At 40.4% G+C, this 23,351-nt stretch overlaps 1 protein-coding gene across 1 annotated transcript in view; it reads right to left on the bottom strand.

The window, feature by feature from the left end:
- The window catches only part of LOC126458575 (uncharacterized), a 213,496-nt gene that overhangs the window by 7,864 nt on the left and 182,281 nt on the right, over positions 1-23,351 (bottom strand). Inside the window, exons 5-6 of the mRNA XM_050095707.1 lie at positions 8,609-8,682; positions 6,248-6,401 (exon numbers count right to left, since the gene is read on the bottom strand). Of these exons, the coding sequence (XP_049951664.1) occupies positions 6,248-6,401; positions 8,609-8,682 (228 nt within the window). The remainder of the gene's footprint in view (positions 1-6,247; positions 6,402-8,608; positions 8,683-23,351) is intronic.

The following is a 23,351-nucleotide window of genomic DNA, read 5'->3' as shown; positions in this document are numbered from 1 at the left end:
GTCCTTGATATTCAGGTGAACAACTGGTAAACATCTTCTTAAGAGTCTACAGGACAGCATGAGTGAAAGGATATTCCAAAAACTTCTAAAGGGTTACTCAATGGAAAAAGGTATAGTAGGGTGAAGTGAAATGGAAGGAAGACAAGGATTTCTGGTCAGATGAGTATAGAGTAATATCAAAACCAACAGAAAATGGTAAAACATGTGCAGGATTTGTTAAGAATAGGAAGGCAGGGCAGAGAGTGTGTTATTGTGAACACTTCAATGATAGGGTTGTTCTTATCAGAATCGACACCAAAACAACACCAACTATGATACTTTAGGTACATATGCTGACATTGCAAGCTGAAGATGAAGAGACAGAGAAAGTATATGAGGATATTGAATGGATGATACAGTACACAAAGGGAAATGAAAATCTAACCATCATGGGGAGACTGCAGTTGTCGGGGAAGGAGTAAAAGAAAAGTTTACAGAAGAATATGGGCTTGAAACAAGGAATGGGAGAGGAGAAAGACTAATTGAGTTCTGTAATAAATTTTAGCTAGTAATAGTGAATACTCTGTTCAAGAATCACAAGAGAAGGAGGTATATTTGGAAAAGGCAGGGTGATATGGGAAGATTTCAGTTAGATTACACCATAGTCAGACTGATTATGAAATCAGATACTGGATTGTAAGGCACACCCAGGAGCAGATGCAGACTCAGATCACAATGTACTGGTGATGAAGAATGGCTGAAGTTTAAGAAATTAGTCAGGAAGAATCAAAAGCAAAGAAGAGGGATACGGAAGTACTAAGGAATAACAAAATATGCCTGAAGTTCTCTAAGGCTATAGATATTGCAATAAGGAACAGCTCAGTAGGCACTACAGTTGAAGAGCAATGGACATCTCTAAAAAGAACACTCACAGAGGGTGGAAAGAAAAACGTAGGTACGAAAAAGGTAAATGTGAAGAAACCATGGGTAACAGAAGAAACACTTCAGTTGATCAATAAAAGAAGGAAGGAAAGAAATAAATAGGTTGTGCAGGGAAGCTAAGACGACAAGGCTGCTTGAAAAATGTGAAAAAATAAAAAAGAAATGATTGTCAGAAGGACTGATTCAGCACATAGGAAAGTCAAAACAACCTTCAGTGAAATTATAATCAATGGTCATAATATTAAGAGTGCAATGGGAATTCCACTATTAAATGAAGAGGAGAGGGTGGATAGGTGGAAAGAGTACATTGAAGGCCTCTAAGAGGGGGAAGATTTGTCTGAATGACAGAAGAAGAAGCATGAGTCGATTTAGAAGAGATAGGGGATCAGAATTTAAGAGAGCTTTGAAGGACTTAAGATCAAATAAGGCAGAAGGGATGGATAACATTCCATCAGAATTTCTAAAATCATTCTGGGAAGCGGCAACAAAACACCTCTTCATGTTGATGTGTAGAATGTATGAGTCTGGTGACATATCATCTGACTTTCGAGAAAATATCATCCCTCATAATTCTGAAGACTGCAAGGGCTGACAAGTGTGAGAATTACTGCACAATCAGTTTAACAGCTCATGCATCAAAGTTACTGAGAAGAATATTATACAGAAGAATGGAAAAGTAATTGAGGGTGTGTTAGATGATGATGATCAGTTTGGTTTTAGGAAAGGTAAAGAGAACAAAGAGGCAATTCTGACATTGGAGTTGATAATGGAAGCAAAGCTAAAGAAAAATCAAGACACCTTCATAGGATCTGTCAACCTGGAAAAGGGCTCTACAATATAAAATGGTGCAAGATGTTCGAAATTCTGAGAAAAATATGGGTAAGCTATAGGAAGAGACGGATAATCTACAATACGTACATGAGCCAAGAGACCAAGAATGAAGCGCTCAAATTAGAAAGGACATAAGACAGGGATGTAGTCTTTTGCTGTTACTGTTCAATCTGTACATCGAAGAAGCAGAGATGGAAACGAAAGAAAGGTTCAGGAGTGGGATTACAATTCAAGGTGATAGGATATCACTGATACGATTCACTGATGACATTGCCATCCTGGGTGAAAGTGAAGAAGAATTACATGAGCTGCTGAATTGAATGAACAATCTAATGAGTACAGAATATGGGCTGAGAGTAAATTGAAGAGAGACGAAGGTAATGAGAAGTAGCAGAAATGAGAACAGCAAGAAACTTAATATCAGGATTGATGGTCATGAAGGAGATGAAGTTCAGGAATTCTACAACTTAGGCAGCAAAATAACCAAAGACAGACAGAGCAAGGCAGGCATAAAAACAGACTAGCAATGGCAAAAAGGACATTTCTGGCCAAGAGAAGTCTGCTAGTATCATAGGCCTTAATTTGAGGATGAAGTTTCTTAGAATGTATGTTTGGAGCACAGCATTGTTTGACAGGGAACAGCATTGTAAACATGGACTGCACGAAAACTGGAAGAGAAGACAATCAAACCATCTGAGATGTGGTGTTACAGACGAATGTTGAAAATTAAGTGGACTGATAAGGTAAGGAATGAGAAGCTTCAGCGCCGAATCTGAGAGGAAAGGAGTATGTGGAAAACACTGACAAGGAGAACGGACAGGATTATAGGACATCTGTTAAGACATCAGGAAATGACTTCCATGGTACGAGATGGAGCTGTAGAGAGCAAAAACCATAGAGGAACACAGATATTGGAATATGTCCAGCAAATAATTGATGACATAAGTTACAAGTGATACTCTGTGATGAAGAGGTTGGCACAGGAGAGGAATTTGTGGTGGGCCACATCAAAAAAAAAAAAAAAAAAAAAAAAAAAAAAAAAAAAAAAAAAAAAAAAAAAAAAAAAAATACTTGTTACCTGTCTTCTCCACTTTCAGCTCCCAAAACTTTCCAGCCCTATCCCTGTACCACCATATCTTCTCTCCCAGTGAACAAATCCTTTTCTTTCTTCCTACTCATTTCCTCTCCTCCCATCCATTTACTTGAGCAACTGCTCATAAGGAGACAGTGCCACTGCAGCCATTAAAAATGTGCAATTATGTGTAAGCATGTGCATGTGAGTGTTTCAGGGAGTATATGTAGCAATTCCAGAAAAAGAGCTGTAACTTGAGGCCACTGTCATTAAATAATTTTTCAACAGTGTCTGCTAGCAATTTATTGTTTTGGTTCTTACTTTTCACATTTGGCAACTAAGATTCATTAATGTTAACCTAAAATAAAATAAAATCTTTTGATAGTTATCAATAAAACAAATTATTTCCATTCTGTATATGCTTATTTAAAATGGTTATTATACACTCCTGGAAATTGAAATAAGAACACCGTGAATTCATTGTCCCAGGAAGGGGAAACTTTATTGACACATTCCTGGGGTCAGATACATCACATGATCACACTGACAGAACCACAGGCACACAGACACAGGCAACAGAGCATGCACAATGTCGGCACTAGTACAGTGTATATCCACCCTTCGCAGCAATGCAGGCTGCTATTCTCCCATGGAGACGATCGTAGAGATGCTGGATGTAGTCCTGTGGGACGGCTTGCCATGCCATTTCCACCTGGCGCCTCAGTTGGACCAGCGTTCGTGCTGGACGTGCAGACCGCGTGAGACGACGCTTCATCCAGTCCCAAACATGCTCAATGGGGACAGATCCGGAGATCTTGCTGGCCAGGGTAGTTGACGTACACCTTCTAGAGCACGTTGGGTGGCACGGGATACATGCGGACGTGCATTGTCCTGTTGGAACAGCAAGTTCCCTTGCCGGTCTAGGAATGGTAGAACGATGGGTTCGATGACGGTTTGGATGTACCGTGCACTATTCAGTGTCCCCTCGACGATCACCAGTGGTGTACGGCCAGGGTAGGAGATCGCTCACCACACCATGATGCCGGGTGTTGGCCCTGTGTGCCTCGGTCGTATGCAGTCCTGATTGTGGCGCTCACCTGCACGGCGCCAAACACGCATACGACCATCATTGGCACCAAGGCAGAAGCGACTCTCATCGCTGAAGACGACACGTCTCCATTCGTCCCTCCATTCACGCCTGTCGCGACACCACTGGAGGCGGGCTGCTCGATGTTGGGGCGTGAGCGGAAGACGGCCTAACGGTGTGCGGGACCGTAGTCCTGCTTCATGGAGACGGTTGCGAATGGTCCTCGCCGATACCCCAGGAGCAACAGTGTCCCTAATTTGCTGGGAAGTGGCGGTGCGGTCCCCTACGGTACTGTGTAGGATCCTACGGTCTTGGCTTGCATCCGTGCGTCGCTGCGGTCCGGTCCCAGGTCGACGGGCACGTGCACCTTCCGCCGACCACTGGCGACAACATCGATGTACTGTGGAGACCTCACGCCCCAAGTGTTGAGCAATTCGGCGGTACGTCCACCCGGCGTCCCGCATGCACACTATACGCCCTCGCTCAAAGTCCGTCAACTGCACATACGGTTCACGTCCACGCTGTCGTGGCATGCTACCAGTGTTAAAGACTGCGATGGAGCTCCGTATGCCACGGCAAACTGGCTGACACTGACGGCGGCGGTGCACAAATGCTGCGCAGCTAGCGCCATTCGACGGCCAACACCGTGGTTCCTGGTGTGTCCGCTGTGCCGTGCGTGTGATCATTGCTTGTACAGCCCTCTCGCAGTGTCCGGAGCAAGTATGGTGGGTCTGACACACCGGTGTCAATGTGTTCTTTTTTCCATTTCCAGGAGTGTAAATGTCTTGAGTAGAAAAACATCACTTTCTTTTCATAGCTTATAGGTTTCCAGTTACACTATTCAGCTATTTTTCGCTAGCACTAGAGAGTGCACAGTTATGCAGTTTCATTGTGATTTACTTAACTTAAAGTTACCTGTTCTGGAAACATGAAAGCTTAGTTTAGCATATGCATGCTCCCTTACACTACTAACAGGAATTTGCATTTCCAAACTAAGGAAGTCAAATGCCAATCTGTTATTCACTGGAAGAATCCTGAGGAAATGTAATTTATGCATGAAAGAGGTAGCTCACAAGGCTTCTGTTTGACTTGTTCTTGAGTGCCACTTATCAGCCAAAGACTCATTCATATCAGCTAGTATTAATAGAAGGTCTAGAGAGAGTAGCACATTTTACTTCAATAAGCCTCAGACGGTCATGGAGATGCTCAGCCAATTTCAATAGCTGACAACAAAAGATGGGAACTGTGCATTACAAGGAGGGTTATTGTTTAAGTTCTAAGAGTGTACATTTCCAGAAGAGTCAAACAACATATTGCTTTCTCCTGCTTATATCTTGCAAAATTACCAAGGCATTAAAATCACATAAATCTAAACATATACAGAGGATTACTAACAGTTCCTTTATTTTTGCCAGCTACCATTTGTGAACAGAATATGTAAAACACTCTCTGTCATGTACTCTAAGGGACCACTTTCTTTTCTTATGTTCACAAGGCATTTGAAGTGAATGAGAAAAGTCAACTTAGTATGAACTGTGGTACATGCGACAACAATATAGGATATAAAAATCCTCATATAGCTATCCTGGACTTCAGCTCAGAGTGGAGATGTGTATTCTGGAGCAAAAGTCTTTAAAAATATATCAACTGATATAAAGAAGAGAACTGGTAAACCCTAACAACGAGAAAACCCTAACAATTATTTGCTGTCCCTTCTGAAATACTGTCTTAGTATCAGAATTCTGGTTTTGTAAATTTACACTAACATTATAATAATATTTTCAGAACAATAACTTTTAATAGAGAGTTAGGTAGCCATGTAAAATACATAGCAGCCATGTAAAATACATAACAGCATATAAACAACAGCTGAACAATATCACAGCAAAAGCCGCTACATATTTCCTATGTAGTTTGTAGTATGTTCAATTACTACAATTTTAAATACTAGAAAGTTTAAGCTATAATGCCATACAATCCACGTAGCATAGTTATAAGAGAGTGTATTATATAGAAGAGATTTATAGCAGATACTTTTCTACTAATTGTATCTCTAAAAGGTTCTCTTCAATGCTGGGAGTTACAGATCTCAATTTTAATGTGTAAATGGAATATATAAATGAAGATAAAACCTACTGAAAAAAGTAATCAAAATGAAATTCAGATATTAATAATATACTATTTATGGGAGACAAAGAGCACTCACTTAACAAGCCAGGAACAAATTAAGTCTGTCAGCCTTAGTCCTATCGTTCCTGTTTTAACAGACAGTAAGTACACTCTCCTTCTCTGTTGCAAATATCATGTTCATTCAAAAAAGAAAATTAACTACTTACCAACACTGATAAGGCCACCAACCAACCAAATGCTTCCTAATAATTCCTTTCCCTTTATGAAATTTGTAACAGATGTGTATATTATTGAGATGAACAATCCAATTGCCAGCATTATTCCAAGGACAACAAATGGCAACATCATGTACTTGCTGCGCTGTGGAATAAAGAGTTTATTGTCAAATAATAATTTTCAGAATCATTCTCAAGCAAATGCTCTACAGATATGACTTAAATGTATTATGAGTTTGCCAACTTATTTATAGATAAACTTACATATGTCCATAGTCACCAAGTCATTTATGTGGTGTACTGGTATCATTTTATAGCCCATTTAGTTGTTTGTAAATATTGTTGCAACTGCTATGTCCATAGTCAGTATACAAACAGCACTACTATGTCTCAAAGAATATTTTTAGAATTCCTTGTTTTCAGTTGCTAAACTGAGGTGCAGGGTTTTAGAGTATAAGAAAAATAGCCATGAAATATTTTATGTCTGCTTGCACCTACCTCCCCTTAATAAGAGGTAATGTCATCTGTCTTTAATGTGCCATATTATTCAGTCATAAAAAAATTCAGAAACCTTTTAAACTTGGACAAAATGTACTTTTTAATAGCTAGGGTTCATTATGAAGACATTATTAACATATCTGGATGTTGTAATGAAAGAATATACATTCCAAATGAGTGAAAGTACCCACTATCTGCCAGATTCATTATATGGATTGTTAGTGAAATAGTTAACCAAAATGAATGGATTACTATTTACATTTTTAATAAATTGTGTAGTTGAAGTGCTGAGTGGTCAACAGGCATGTAAACAAGACCAAAAATGTTGCTGAGACTTAGGACAATATCCTTGTTCACAGCTAACAAAACACACACACACGCATGCGCGCGCACGCGCTCGCGCGCGCGCGCACACACACACACACACACACACACACACACGTGCGCATAGAGCTACATTGTCCTGGCTTGACTACAGTATTGCAGACTAGTTGTGGTGAGAAGTTGTGACAGGTGGAGAGGGTGAAAGGATTGAAGAGACTGGGAGAAGAACAGAAGGGCAGAGGTGAGGGAGGCTGACAGCTGTGAAAGAGTAGAACAAGGGAATGGCATAGGAAGAGCCTACCTGGTGTAGGAAGTAGAAGCTGTGCCTTGTGTCGAACTTTTAGATTTTCTTTATGGTAACCAGAAAATTCATTTAAGGAATAAAATGACTTTTTCTCCCATATTCCATTGACTGTGTGCTTAGAGCCATTAATGTTCCTTATTTGGGTGATATTGCTTGGAACACAACTGAATAGGTACATCCCCGCGTATGTTACAGTTGGACTGTTCTCAGTTTTCAACAGTTTCTTGTATGGTATTGATGAGCCTCCTTGTTTTTCTTAAAATTACTAATGTTCTAGTATTGGGTACCAGTATTTTATATTTATTACTATTAAAATATTTAGCAGTTTGAATTTTGGCATGCAGCTCATTTTAGAGGAGCTGCAATCACTGAAAGTAAGATTAAACATGTGGATTCCAACACACTCCAGACAAATTATTTGAGATCCACTGGATGATATCTACCATGATGGATATGTGGTTCCATGGTCTATAGGTTCTCCCAGCCTCAGTTCTGTTAGGTTATCCTTTATGCAGCAGACATTATTAACACAGAGACAGTTTGTCAACATGTCATGAGGGCCAGTGAAATTATTTGACTCTATGCACGGATGATTATAAAATGTACAATGGTTCACGGTTCTATGAATGCATGCAGATGCAGAAGCAAGCAGAGGAGATTTTAGATATTTTATATATGTCTGACAGAAGAACTTGGAGAAATGGCCTTTCATCTTTAACTCAAAAATTAATCAAAAAATGGGAAATCCTGGATAGAATAACGAAATATTACGAAAAGAATGGATTGTTGCTCACTATGTGGAGGAGACATTTTATTTATTTATTTTATTTTATTTATCCATCCGCTGACAATAAATATAGTATGGATGTTGTCAAGGGTACATGTAAACCATTTCAAAGAAATGGGACCCAAACAATATATACGTAAAAAAGTACAAAACAAAATAATACAATGAAGTTAATAATAATACAATGAAATTAATATAGCCTATATACATCCCTGCAGACAGGCACAACAAAAAGACTGCTGTGTATTTAAGCTTTTGTTTAAAACTCCTAATAGAAAACATACATACACATTCACATAACCATACAAAGCTTATGAAGAAAATACTTGTATAATCCCACTCTGTCTACCCTACGTAATTTGCACAAAGATTTTATGCAAATATATGTATGTAACTAGCAATAGGATACTAACAAATAAATTTCAAACATTTTACTTACTCTGATTGCTCCAATAACCAGTAGTCCTGAGATGAGAACTGTCATCACAAGGTTTATGGCTAGTATAATTTTCACTGAAAAAGAGCAGACATGATAAGTAAGAAGCATTGGATAACAACACACTGTCAGTATGGTACAAAGAAAAAGAATGAAAATTAGTTGTGATATAAATACTAAAATCTCTTCAGCAGACATCATAGTTATATATACATGTTTGTGACAGTAGTATGCAAACAGATGACCAGCTTAAAGATTTCCATGATGTCCATTCCCAGGTGCTGGGCCATAACAATCTGCTCTTTGTCAAAGTCACTTACTGTATTTTATGGACTATAAGATGCACTTTTGCTTCAAAAAATTGTCTCCAAAATTAAGGTGGGACTTATACTCAAAATTATCATAAAAATGTCCAGTGTTTGATTTAAAATTCCCACCAGTCTTAAAAATGACCATTCCACCCTGCCATCACAAACCCAGAGCACTCTCTAGTCTATGACGTGTCACTGCAGTCTATGGTGGCAGTGAACTTGAACTGAAAGTGATTTGTGTTATTGGTAACAGTACAATATTTTTGTTAGTGGCTAGCTTCATAATGGGAAAAAAAGGTATTCATATGATTTGGGCTATAAACTGAAAGTAATAGCATACGCAGAAGAAGATGGAAACAGAGCAGCTGAGTGGCATTTTGGCCCTCCACAAACAGAAAAAACCATTTGCAATTAGTGGGCTAGTGAAGAATAACTGAAAAAAATGAGGTACACTAAATGTGCAGATAGAGGACTGAATGCTAAGTGGCCAACACTAGAAGATATCATACTGAAATGGATTCAAGGACACCATCAAAGTGGCACTGAAATTAATACAAAAACAATTCAAATATTTGCTTTTAAGCTAATGCTACAGTGGAACTTAACAGACTTTAAGGCTGGAGTTGGTTGGTGCTACAGATCTATGAAGTGTCATGGACTTAGCATTTGAACCAAAACCAAAATATCTCAGAAAATACCACAAGAATATGAAGAGAAAATATTAGCTTTCCATCACTTTATTATTCAACATCAAAAGAAAACCAGAGTAAAACTAAGGCAAATAGCAAATAGGTACAAAATTCCTCTGACATTTAATGTGCCAAGTAACAGAACCATTGTCATGGAAGGTGCTAAAACTGCAACTATAAAAACAAACGGATCTGAAAAAATGCCCTGCACTGTTGCCCTTTTGTGTTGTGCTGACAGTACTAAACTTAATCCAATGAACATTCTCAATCTGTTGTGCTGACAGTACTATACTTAATCCAATGATCATTTTCAAGTGCAAAGAAATTCCAAAATCTTTTGATATACTGCCAAGCGCTTTTTTAGGTAAATGACAAAGGTTGGATGGATGAAGCTGGTATGAAATTTTGGTTTAACAGAGTGGGGGATTGAAGGAAAGATATTTTATTGAAGAAGAGTTATCTTCTTGTGCTAGATCAGCTTAGTAAGCATCTGAAAAATTCTCTGAAAGAGAAACTGAGACAGGGAAGTACAGAGATTGCTACTATTCTGGGAGGACTTATTTCACAATTGCAACCTGTTGATGTCTCAATAAATAAACCAATTAAAGTGTATATGAGAGAGGAATGGAACAAATGAGTAATGAATGATTCCAACAGGAATTCACAACATATAATCAAACAAGAGTGTCAGTGGATAAAACTGTCATGGCTTAGAGTGACAGAAGATATTATTGTTGAATCTTTCAAGAAGCACAGCATAAGCAACATTCTTGATTGGACTGAAGGCCATCTTATATATGAAGAGGACAATGATGTCAATGAAGAGGAAGAAGAAGATGAAGACAGTCAGTTTGGTTTTATAAACTAAGAATTTTTTATTTACTTTGGCTTTGCAATCTAACAAAAAAATGGTAAAAATGTTACTTTTTAAAAAACTGCTTAAAAATTAAGGTTCATCTTATGGCCCACAGAATTCTATAGTCCATGTTAAGTGTCCTGAAATACAGGGTGTCCCATAAAGAATGACCCAATTTTAAATAGAATTATTTATTAGGAAGAAGGGCTTAACACCAACAAATTGCATACTCTATTACTCAGAAAAGACAGAAGTTTAAAAAAATCCATCATAAATGTTCAATATGTCCTCCACTGCTGCACGGACGACACCCAGCCAATAGCCAAATTCATCCCAAACTGAGCGTAAGGTGTCTTCTGTCACTGAAACTACAGCAGCTGATATTCTGGTTCTTAGTTCTTCAATGTCACAAGGTAGGGAGGAACATAAACACATTGTTTAACATATCCCCACAGGAAGAAATCACATGGTGTTAAGTCAGGTGACCTAGGAGGCCAAGAGTGTAAAGCCTGGTCTCGCGGTCCTGTATGCCCTATCCAATGTTGAGGCATGTTGGCATTGAGGAAACTGCGCAGAGCGGTGGTGCTCCATATTGCTGATAGATGAAATTGTCAGAGTCAAGTTGTGGGAATAACCAGTTCAGTAGCATTGCAAGATAAGATTGTCCTGTTACAGTTTCTTCATCATAAAAGTAGTGTCCATAAACCTTGGTTTGCGAAACAGCACAAAAAACATTAACTTTTGGTAAATCACATTCATGTTCAATTGTTTCATGAGGATTTACAAGCACCCATATAAACACATTATGATGGTGAACCGTACCGCTAATATGGAAAGTTGCCTCATTGTTGAATATCAACCGTGAAATAAAAGTGTTATCTTCCATGTCCTCTACAATAGCATGGCTAAAGTCCACTCGCTTCACTTTGTCAGTAACTTGAAGAGCTTGTACCAATTGTAATCAGTATGGTTTGAGAGCTAAATGATGCCGTAACACACGCAACACTGTCATGTGTGGTAATACAAGTTCTCGGCTAGCATGACACAGAGACTTGCGGGGCTCCACTCAAATGCTCGTCGGATTTGTTCCACTGTTGGTACAGAAACACATGGCTGGGTAGGACTTTTGCCTTTACAGAGGCACCGTGTTTCTTCAAACTGTTTATACCACTGTCAAATGTTCTTTGGTGATGGTGATTCAGCACAAAATCGAATATGAAATGCCTGCTGAACTGCAATCACTGATTGAGTATGAGTGAATTCAATAACACAATATGCCTACTGTTGTGTGGGTGGCATATTGCATGAGACTGGCTGCATGCTCCAGATCAGGGCTCGTAGCGACATCCTGCAGATTTTTTCTGAAACTCTAGACCATGCCAATTACATCTAGTGCTGTTTCAGTTACCTAGTGACATTTGTCTCAGTATTATTACAAGTTAAAAATGGGTCATTATTTTTGGGATACCCTGTATATGTTATAGACATAAAATCAAATACTTGAAAATGACATATAAGGCTGAAACCTCTGTTGTACTTAAATAAACGATAAAACACTCATATGGTGGTTGTCATGTACAATAAATATTACTTAAGTTTGATTATGCAGATGTGTGAAAACTCCAAATCCTTTGCATATACAAATAATATGAATATAGCTTTGTGTAGTCTTTCTCACAATTTATCACATGTGGAGATTTAAGATGTAAGTAGTTAATCAAATAATTATTTATTTTATAGAGTACTATCAAAATTAGCTCCATGAGGTATTGAACATAATATTTTATGATGTTTCCATTCTTTATAGTGATACATAAATGAGTATGCAAAATATGTATTTTCATTGTTTATTAATGAAATGTGACAAAACGACTGGTGAGGAGAGGAATTCCTGCCAACATGTTAACTGTAGGCCTAATTTCCTGTAAATTTGAATGGTGGGCAATTTTCTTAAATTTTCATAGTTACATTGGAACTTGGTGTGAGAGTATTTAAAGATAAATGTTGGAAAGCTTGTGATACGTTGCATGTTCTCACATGGTGAGGTAGGACTGTGTCAGTTTCTATGACATTCAGCTGATAGATTCTTGGGTCATGACTCAGCCACAGCAGTTTCGTACTTTAACATTTTACAAGTGACTGTCTCTGGGCGCTAGCTTTGATCTTGTTTGGTTTTTATATAACAGAATTTTTATTGTGATCCAATTTTTAAACAACTGATGACTGATAGAATTAGAAATATTTGTGCTGTTTTTGATGATAACTCTAGTGTGTTTTAAATATTGACTTTTTTCTCACAATCTTTGCCCAGATTTAAACAGATTGAGTGGTTTGCTTTCTCAAAGATTTGCCCTTCATTGCTGGTGATGGACATGAGTCAAGTCCATATCTAGAGGTTATATGTACACTCTCTGCTAACATCTATGGTAGGTGTCTTCCTGGTGACTGTTAATGTAGCTCATCAGTTGTTTTGTGCAACAGTCATTCATTGCAGCATTGGAATCCAGGATCCATTTATCTTGAGGATTTCTTCTTTTTGTTAAATCTGTTGCCCAGTCTATGAATTTCAATGGGTTCTCTGAGCAAACAGGTCTAAGTGTTATACAATGTGAGAGCCTGCATGTCAGCAAATTTTATTTCTTGGTCAGTGTCATGTGGTACTTACTTTACCATGACTAATTTCCCTCCAGCTGTCCCAATCTGCGGTACTGATTATGTTTGATGATCCTGGTGTTGGTGGATTGTCCAGTCATTCCACCATAGACTTTTCCACATGTACATGGTACGCAATGAACTCTCAACATTGCAAGGGGGTCTCTTTTGTCACCCGCCAACCTGAGATGCTCTCTAATCTTCTTTGTTGTTTTGTATCTGTCACCCTGACATGTCATAGCAATGGGTATTAGGTTTCATAACACTTCTTACATAACTGCTGGCATACCCTTTGTTCCTTGTAACACATTCCAGATGTTTCATGTTGCGTGCCAGATATTACAGCACACATATTCACCTTGCATGAGTTATGGCCATATTAATCATACCTTTCTCCTGGCTTTAGTGATGATTTGGTAGTTTGTACAGGTATAAGTGATAAGAATATGACCAGGTGAAATGTGTATTTTCATTTTTTACTGCCAGTGCAGCACTGGTGATCACCATTTCTCATAACCAGCACATTTAGAAAGAGTAGCTATTGATCCTCTTTTACCTCCAGAGTACATTTAATGTCAGAAGGAAGGTTGTTCAAGTGTCTTAGGAAGTCATCGAGCTGTTGAGCTGTACATCACTATAGCTTCGCACAACACAGGTATCATGACTGTACCTATATCACACCTTTGGTTTGAAAGGTGACAAGTCCAGCAGCACCTGCTACTCAAAACGTCCCATGAAGAAATTTGCAACTACTGCACTGAGTGGACTACACAGTGTGATGCCTTCGAGTTGTTTGTAGAAATTGCCATTCCACATGAAGTATCTCATGGTAAAATGCACATGAAACACTTTGGTGATGTCCTGTGCAAAATCACACTGCGTAATCTGGAGAGTCGTTGACTGGCACTTTTAGTAAACAAAGAAACAACATCAAAGCTGACCTGGCCCAAGTTTTAGTCTCTTCAACTTCTCAATGAAATATGTTTTTTATGTACATGTTGGATTTTTTCACGTGCAGATGAAACAGACAGACCAAGTGTTTCACCAGTTTATATATCAATGTACCATGAGCACTTAGTATCAGTCTTCTGGTTTGATCAATGAAAGATGGAAGTACAAAACTGTTCAGGAAGGACAGGAATGCAGCATTACAAACCACTTAGGAATGAAATAGATGGGAAGTCCAGTGCAGCCAAGATGAAATGGCTGCAGGAAAAATGAGAAGAAACTGAAAAAGAAATGATCATTGGAAGGACTGACTCGGCTTATACAAAAGTCAAGACAACCTTCAATGACATTAAAACCAAGGGCAGTAACATTTAAGAGTGCAATGAGAAGAACGAGAAGATAGATACAAAGAGTGCACTGAACCCTCTGTGAATGGGAGGACTTGCCTGACGACATATTAGAAGAAGAAATTAGAGTTGACAAGGAAGGCATAAGGGATACAGCATTGGAGCTAGAATTTAAAAGAGCTCTGGAAGACTTGAGAGCAATTAAGGCAGAAGGGATAGATAACATTCCATTGAAATTTCTAAAATAATTGGCGAAGTTGCAAACAAATGACTATTTAAGTTAGCAAGTAGAATCTATGAGACTGGTGACATACAATCAGACTTTCAGAAAAATATCATCCACACTGTTTCAAAGATAGCAAGATTAGATAAGTGTGAGAACTATCACACAGTCAGCTTAACAGCTAATGCATACAGGCAACTGACATCAATAATGTACAGAAGAGTGGAAAAGGAAATTGAGGATCTGTTAGATCACAATCAGTTTGGCTTCGGGAAAAGTAAGACCACAGAAAGGCAGTTCTGATGTTGCACTTGATAATGGAAGAAAGACTGAAGAAAAAAATCTCAACCTACAAAAAGTGTTCAACAATGTAAAATGGTGCAAGATGTTCAAAATTATGAGAAAATAGGAGTTAACTGTAGAGAAAGATAGATAATACACAACATGCACAAGAACCAAGAGAGAGCAATAAAACTGGAAGACCAATAGTGAAGTTCTAGGATTAGAATGGATGTAAGACAGGGATGCAATTTTTCACCCCTACTGTCCAATCCATACATCGAAGAAGCAAAGGTGGGAATAGAAGAAAGTTTCAAGTGTGGAATTAATGAAAGGATATCAATGATAACATTCAATAATGACACTGCTGCCCTCAGTGGAAGTGAAGAAGAATTATAGGGCCTGTTGAATGAAATGAACAATTTTTTAGCACATGGAATGATAGTAAATTGAGAAAAAGACAAAATAAATGAGAATAATGAAAACTTAACATCAAAACTGGTGATCATGAAGTAGACTAAGTTAAGGAATTCTACTACATTGGCAGGAAAATAATACAGAATGGATAAAGCAAGAAGTACGTAAAAAGTAGACTTGCACATGCAAAGAGGGTACTTCTGGTCAAGAGAAGTCTGGTGGTAGGACTTAATTTGAGGAAGAAATTTCAGAGAATGTATGTTATGGGCACAGCATTGTATAGTGGTGAATAGTGGACAGAGGGAAAACCAAAACAGAAGGGAATCGAAGCATCTGAGATGTGGTGCTAAGAAGAGAATTAGATGGACTAATGAGATAAGGAATGAAGATATTTTCTGCATAATCATTGAAGAGAAGAGCATATGGAAAACTGTCAAGAAGGAACAGGATGGTGGGACATATATTAAGACATCAGGGAGTAACCTCCATGGTATTAGAAGGAGCTGAAAAGGGTAGAAGAAGACAGAGATTTGAGTACGTCCAACAACTAAATGAGGATGTGGCTTGCAAGTGCTACTCTGAGATGAAGAGGCTGCAGCATGAGGTATTCACGGCAGGTCACATAAAACCAGTTGGAAGAATGATGACAAAGAGAGAGAGACAGAGAGAGAGGACAGATCTTCAGTGTTGCATAGATTCCTCTGCACTTACACCAGGAAAGAAGAAATGTTGATTGATGAGTTCATATTCCTTGTGAACCTCTGCATCTGCATACCAAGCTTTTAGTATATCATCAGATCTAGTACATTACATTTCTTTTACTCATTACAATGGTTATATTTTCCTTATCAGCAGACAGAACCTATATGCTTTTGTCAGCAGTGAGTTCCAGGTTGCAAGCTGATGGTTTAGTTCAATGTAGTAACCTGCTGGTTTCAGTCTCTATATTTCCTTGGTTTTTGAAAGGAAAATTTTGCATAGCCACTTCAGTGGACAGTTTACAACTGTACATGGCATGTCAGTAATCGACTTGTCAATTTGTTCTTTCCCTTTCAAATTTTCTCTTCAGTCGTTCAGTTCAACAGTCGAGCTAATACTGTGTGCTTCTGTCAGTGATGCAGAAGATTTTGTCCCAATCAGCTCAGTGCACAATGCCACTGAGGTGATAGAAAATGTCCATAAGTTCCTAAGTCTCTCCCTGTTGTATAAATTCACTCATAAACAAAGCTTTTTCCATCCTGTCATAAATACAACAAATTGGGTCAGGTGGAGAAATTGGTCATGGAGGAGCACACACTGTATGAGACAAAACACTTGATAAAATATGCTGACATGCACGGTCTCACTGTGATTCAGGGAAGGCACTGAAATACATAAACGTGAAATTAGTTTTAACAAGAATGAAAAAAGAATCTAGAAAAATGGAGCCTGGATTCCCATTCTGCAACAAATAACAATTTCAAGCAAAAATGGAAGAAGTACACTAACAATAAACAAGGGCATGCCTCTCACAGAAATTAACACAGAAAATACACATAACATGCAGCCATGGACTAGACTCCAGTCCACCACTAGCAATGGAAGGTGAATGATTGACAGTGCCAACCACTTGTGGTGATGAAATATCAGAGAAATCATTAGACAAAAATAGACCAAAGATTCCAATATGAAAACCAACAGACAGTATGTCAACCAACAAGAGGCTACAAAAGCCCCAACAAGTTTGTGGTTTAACTGTTTTGCCTTTTCTCACAAGGAGTGTACACTAATTCTATGAGATTTGGTACTGTATTTTGGCATATTAACTATTTGACTTTTGGATCGTTAAGATATTTCAGGACTTGCCATTAATGCTCCATTTAAAAGGATAGTAGTTTAAGAGGGTATGCTGTTACTTGTTCATTATACATGCAAGCCTTACTGCACTTCTAATATCTTCCATGTTAAGATACAACTTTACTTGAAGCTAGCATTTAAGGCATTGTAAGACCATTATTTATAAGTTTCAATGTACCAAATGCAAAATCCCCCAACTTAAGATTTATTTAATTTTATGATCGTGTGTGAAATATGTTTTATTTTCAGCCAGAGCAATGGTTGGACACATATGTAAGACAGTGCAACCTACCCTTAAGATTATGTAAATGAGCTACGCTAATTTAGGGTCATACATTTACTCAACTGGTGCTACCTAATTGCTGGTTGTTAATGGTAGCAAGAGGCATCAAGATAGCAAGGCAACACAAATCTGGGACTTTACAAGTTTTCGGTTACTGTTATTAATGGTGATATAAGAGAAAAGCATTTCACTGACTTTGTTTATACTAAAATGGCAGCATGTGGCCATCTTAAAGAGCTCCTGGTAAAGCTACAAACTACTGTTTTTGTTGTCATTTTGCTACTAAAGCATAAGAAATTTGTCTAAGAACATAAACTGTGCCAAGGAAAATAATTATCTTTGTAAGAAAGGAGCCTTATTCTAACAGTAGCATGATTCTGTTAGATGAATTTTCAGTCAGGCTCATATTCATATATAATGTAGGAAAGTGACTTATGAGGTATTGTTTTAATTTAATATTTAAGGATTCTTGGCATCTACTGCTTCCCATTTTCTGTAGTCAGCAAATATATTACTGAATTGAAGGAGCAGTAAGATACTTTGGTACTAACAAGCGTTAATATCAATTTTTCCTGAAGCATAACAGTTATACAAATTCTTTTGCATTTGTGCTTATATATGACAGTCATGTACATCACAGTCTACAGTTTACAAAGAAAACAAATGATGTTAATGTTACGCTGCACACCTCAGATAACCAACCATCAGTGTTAACCAGAATTTACATCTTCTTCAAATCCAAGTATTTGGTAAATTTTGGAGGCAGTGGTTAACATTTTTTGAATACTTTCTGTGTGATGTCTACTAGCAACATGACATTTGCCCCATAATATGAAATTACATTTTCACCCTTAGACTGGGAAGCAAAATCTTTAGAGAAATAACTTTTAGTTTTATTAAAGCAGTTGTGAATTTCACAGTTCTTCCTAAATTCACCCTTATTATTAGCCACAAACATCTTCAGGGAGTAAATGTATTGGTGGGTGAGTGTAAGAACCCTGTCTTTCTTAAGCCTGTGGCATAGAGCGCCATAAATATCGATATTTGTTCTGTGCGTAAGTGTGCTATCTTTGAGGAGAGGGCTTTGGGCAGGGTTGGATGCTAACGGCAGTTAGCCTCCAGACTTGTATCTGTGTAGAAGCTAAGTGTGAGTAAATCTGTATCTGAGAGAATTCTACTTGTTTACCTACAACTATTCAATATTCCCTCACTGGTGACCTCGTTTTTGTGTAATACACGTCCTAGTTACTGCCCGAAGGTTATTTACGCGCCTACCGCATCGGGTTTCTCCACAATTGCGAGGGTCTTTGTTCAGCTCCAGACAATGGCCTTTCAGCATTCACTGCCACTCGGATTCCAGCAACATCTCTCCAGCACTCCTGCCATCGTAGTGGGCATGCTGCAAGAATCTTCGGAATCCTTCAGCCAGAACATGCAGTGGAATTCATCGAGTGCCGCCAGTTTCTTCCAACCGCCAACGGTCATGGACCCTGGCTTTGTTAGCCTAGACCTTCCCATGTGTTCTCCACAGAGTGTTGGTTGGAACATTCCTACTCCTGTGTCGAATGCACAATTCAATACAGTTCATGGCGTCAAGCGCGGTTTTGCTACTTTGGAAAATCCAGTAGTAAATTCAAACTCGAATCAGTTCCTGCCACGTGTGTATCCTTCCACGCCGGCTAGTCAAGAGGTGTTCAATGCTCGCCAAACAGCTAATATCACTCCGAGTGTGCATCCTAGTGGACGTGTGTGGGATCCTTGTGTTGCTTCTAATCAAGTCAACAATTCTGTGCTGGACAGTAATTACTCCAACATCTACAACCACCCCCACCACTCACGGTCGAGTGAATACTGTGTGCATAACGGACATTCACCGGCGTACTTAAGCACTTGTGGCTTCTCTCCAAGCTACCACATCAATGAGAATGCACATTTTGACTACGATCCTCACACCGTTCGAGCGTCCGTCGCTTCTCAGCCGCCCCCCCCCCCCCCCCCCGTCGCAAGTGAATTTCGCGATTCCCGCATTACGGGACGCCAATAATTTGGACTCGCTACCTTCTGCATCCTCTACTTCCGTCCGAAGTAATAGGCACACCTCCGCAGTGACTGCAGTGCTGAATCTGCCGAAATTACCAGACCGGAGTTCTGGTTTAACCTGGTTGAGCAAACATTCAATGTCTGTGCTTTGGATGACGACGCACGCTTCGCCTGCCTCATGAACCATCTTCACGACCGCGTCGATTTAATTTACGATCTGGTCAAAGCACCCCCCCTAGCAGGGAAGTATGCTGTGGCGAAACAGACGATACTGGAGCGCGTCTCTAAAACCAGGAGAGAAAATGTGTGACAGCTCATCTACGAAGAGCGTCTCGGCGACAGGTCTCCGTCCCAGCTGTGGCGGTGCATCCGTCTTCTTGTCGATGAGCAAGTTATGCCTGATGACACGCTCACAGAAATCTGGACTGAAAAGCTGCCTTTGCTTGTCCAGACTGCAATCTCTGCGTATGAAGATAGGCCAGTAAATGAACGTTTACGCGCTGCCGACAGAGCATACTCCACTAGGCAACATGAGCTCCGTGCACTGCATTCTGGACGTGACCGCACTAAGACGCTTTCTGACACCACGCCCTTGTCTGGTGCTGCTAATAACAAGTTTGTTAAACTAGCTGCCCTGCCTGCACCTTCAACTCCCCGCAACGACAGTGCATCGGCCTCTGTGGAAGACTCTGGGGCACATACTCCGTCACCTAGCAACTACCCACAGGAGCACAGGCCCGCCCAACCTTACTGTTTCTTCCACGCGAGATTCGGGGAGCAAGCTTGCAAATGCCAGTCACCGTGTTCTTACCCAAGCTCCAACCGCAGGTAGGCTACGGTGCCACCTCCCGCGATGTAAACAATGGGCACCATCCCACGTTGCACTCCGTTTCGGACAATAACAGAAAGTGTGGTCGAGTCTATGTTCGCGATTTACGATCAGGTGTATGTTTTCTGGTAGACACTGGCGCAGACGTCTCTTTGCTGCCGGTTCGCCTAGCAACCAATAAAGTGCAACCACACAAAACAGTACTTCGCGCAGTGAACTGGTCTACCCTACAGTGCTCGGGTTCCACTTTGTATACAGTGAAACTTTCGCCTGAGTGCAAGCTGGAGTGGACGTTTCTACTGTCAACAATTGAAGAACCTATTCTCGGAATTGATTTCCTCAAGCACTATCAGTTGTCACTAGATTTTGTGCAAAATACTGTGTTTTACTCCCCCCTTAACAAACATATTCCTTTCGCTTCGCTGAGTGACAGTTCGGCTAACACCAAACATGTGTGCTGTGCTAAGAAGTGTGTAAACCTATCCTTAGAGCTGCAATCTTGGACAAACAAGTGGCTAGTGGAGTGCGCCAAGTCTTCGAAGTTGCGGATGGAACGTACAGAAATGCTGCTGCATCTCCGCGACATACACCACGAGTTGGCCTCCACACAACAACGCCTCGTGGCACTACAAGCAGACGACTCGTCGGCTACAGACAAGGTCAGTCCATGCCAATCTGGTGTTCCTGTGCCCACGCACGTTAACGACAATGTTGTGAACTCTGTAAACTGTGTCAGCACCCCCTTTTGTAATGACAGTGTATGCCTGAGTGCTCATGCTCCTTGCGTTCCGAATGGACAATTAACTTGCCAAGCTCGTGGCAAAGAACCAGTGTACCAACCTCGGCCTTTACGCAGCCTACGAGCGGGTGGTACACCTGTACTTCCGTGCCCTCAGCGCCACAGCTTGGCCCGTCCGCCACTGCCTGCTCCGCTTCACAGACATCTGACTGTCGTGGCGCGCCACGTATTGCAGTAGTCACTAATGGCACAGTTCATCGGTTACGTCTAACCGATGGGCCGCCCATATCGCAATGCCCACGCCGCCTCAAGCCGGAATTTATGAAAATTGCAAAAGAACAATTGGCTGATCTGTTACAAAAGGGAATAATTGAATCTTCTTCCGGTTGCTGGGCTAGTCCTATCCTGTTTGACCAAAAGAAAGACAGTACTGGGCGTATGGTCGGAGACTATAGGCGTTTAAATGCCTGCACCATCATTGATAAATATTTGGTCCCACACATTGCAGACTTCAATCATGCGCTCGCAGGTGCAAAGTACTTCTCTGTTTTGGACTGTAAGCACACATTTCATTGGATTCCTATGGCTCTGGAGGATATTGAAAAGACTGCCATAACCACTCCCATCGGGCTGTTCCAATACAAATTTATGCCGTTTGGGTTGAAAAACGCCCCCCAAACGTGGCAGCGTTTCATCAGTCAAACTTTATCCCATCTAGACTTTTGTTTCGTATACACGGACGACATATTGGTTTTTGCTTCTACATTGGAACAGAGTGAGGAGCGTGTTCAAGTCGTGACAGATATTTTAGCAGCCGCTGGTATTGAACTGAACAATAAAAAGACTCAATTGCACCAGTCATCCGTCACATTCCTAAGTTATGTTGTGTCATCGGACGGTCTGATACCACCACAGGACAAGATCAAGCCTGTTCTCGAGATGCTACGCCCTCAGACCTATAGAGAATTACGCAGGTTCATCGGAACAGTTAATTATTACCGGAAACATTTGCCAGCCGCTTCTGTGGTGCAGGCTCCTCTCACAGATGCTCTCGCTGGCCCACAAACTTCTGGCACCCGCCAGGTACCGTGGACACCAGACATGGACAAGGCATTTAACGAACTCAAACAGCTGTTGGCCTCCGCTGTCACTATTGCTCACCCATGTGCGAACGCCACAATGTTTATCACTACTGACACTAGTGACAATGCTATCAGTGCAGTACTGAGTCAGACATACAACGATGTTACGACCCCCCTGCAGTTTTTCTCAAAAAAGCTAAACAACAAGCAGAAGAAACACTCAGCATTCAACAGAGAATTACTTGCAGTTTACGAGGCTATAAGACACTTCAGAACTGATGTTGAGGGACGAGATTTCTATGTGCTCACTGATCACAAGCCGTTGGTTCCTGCCATTAAAAATCCTGCGGCTGATCCGCCCCCACGACACTTTCGTCACATCGATTACATCTTGCAATTTACAAATGATGTTCGCTACATCCGAGGAGCGGACAATGTGGTCGCTGATTTTCTCTCACGTGTTGGTGGTCACAACCTTAATTGACTTAACGGACCTACCTCGGTTGCAATCGGCAGACCCCGATACCATGCAGTTAATTTCAGACCACAGATCCTCTCTCCAACTGGTACGCTCTACTTTTCCTGGCATAACTGACTTAGTGTGGTGTGATGAATCGACTGGTACATTGCGGCCATTCATTTCTAAGACCCTTCAATGCCAGGTCTTTGACAAACTACACACATTAGCACACCTCGGTGTCAAAGCTTTCACCCGTCCGGTAGCTGAACAGTTTGTCTGGAAAGACATGCACCGTGACTGTCAGTCTTGGGCAAGGGCATGCATGGTGTGTCAACAGAACAAAGTTTCCAGGCACACTTCTCCACCCCTTGGCTGTTTTGCCCAACCGCCAGGCCGGTTTCACCATGTTCATGTCGACCTCGTAGGCCCTTTGCCCCCCTCCGAGGGTTTCCGTTACTTGTTTACAGCTATTGACAGGATGACTCGGTGGGCTGAGGCTGTGCCTATTCCAAACATTACCTCTGAGACAGTAAGTCGAGCATTCTTAGATTCGTGGATCTCTAGATTTGGCTCACCTGTTTACCTCACCACTGACCAGGGGCGACAATTCGAGTCTTCAGTTTTCTCTGACTTATGTAAAATGTGTGGTATTTTCAAAATTCATACTTCTGCATACAACCCCAAAGCAATGGGATTGTCAAGCGATGGCATCGCACCTTAAAGTCTGCCCTGCGTTGCCATGACTCACTATGGAC

The sequence above is a fragment of the Schistocerca serialis genome, chromosome 2, assembly GCF_023864345.2.
Source record: "Schistocerca serialis cubense isolate TAMUIC-IGC-003099 chromosome 2, iqSchSeri2.2, whole genome shotgun sequence".
Lineage (NCBI taxonomy): Eukaryota > Metazoa > Arthropoda > Insecta > Orthoptera > Acrididae > Schistocerca > Schistocerca serialis.
Note: the sequence above shows the minus strand (reverse complement) of the source record. Positions and strands in the feature narration are given on the sequence as shown.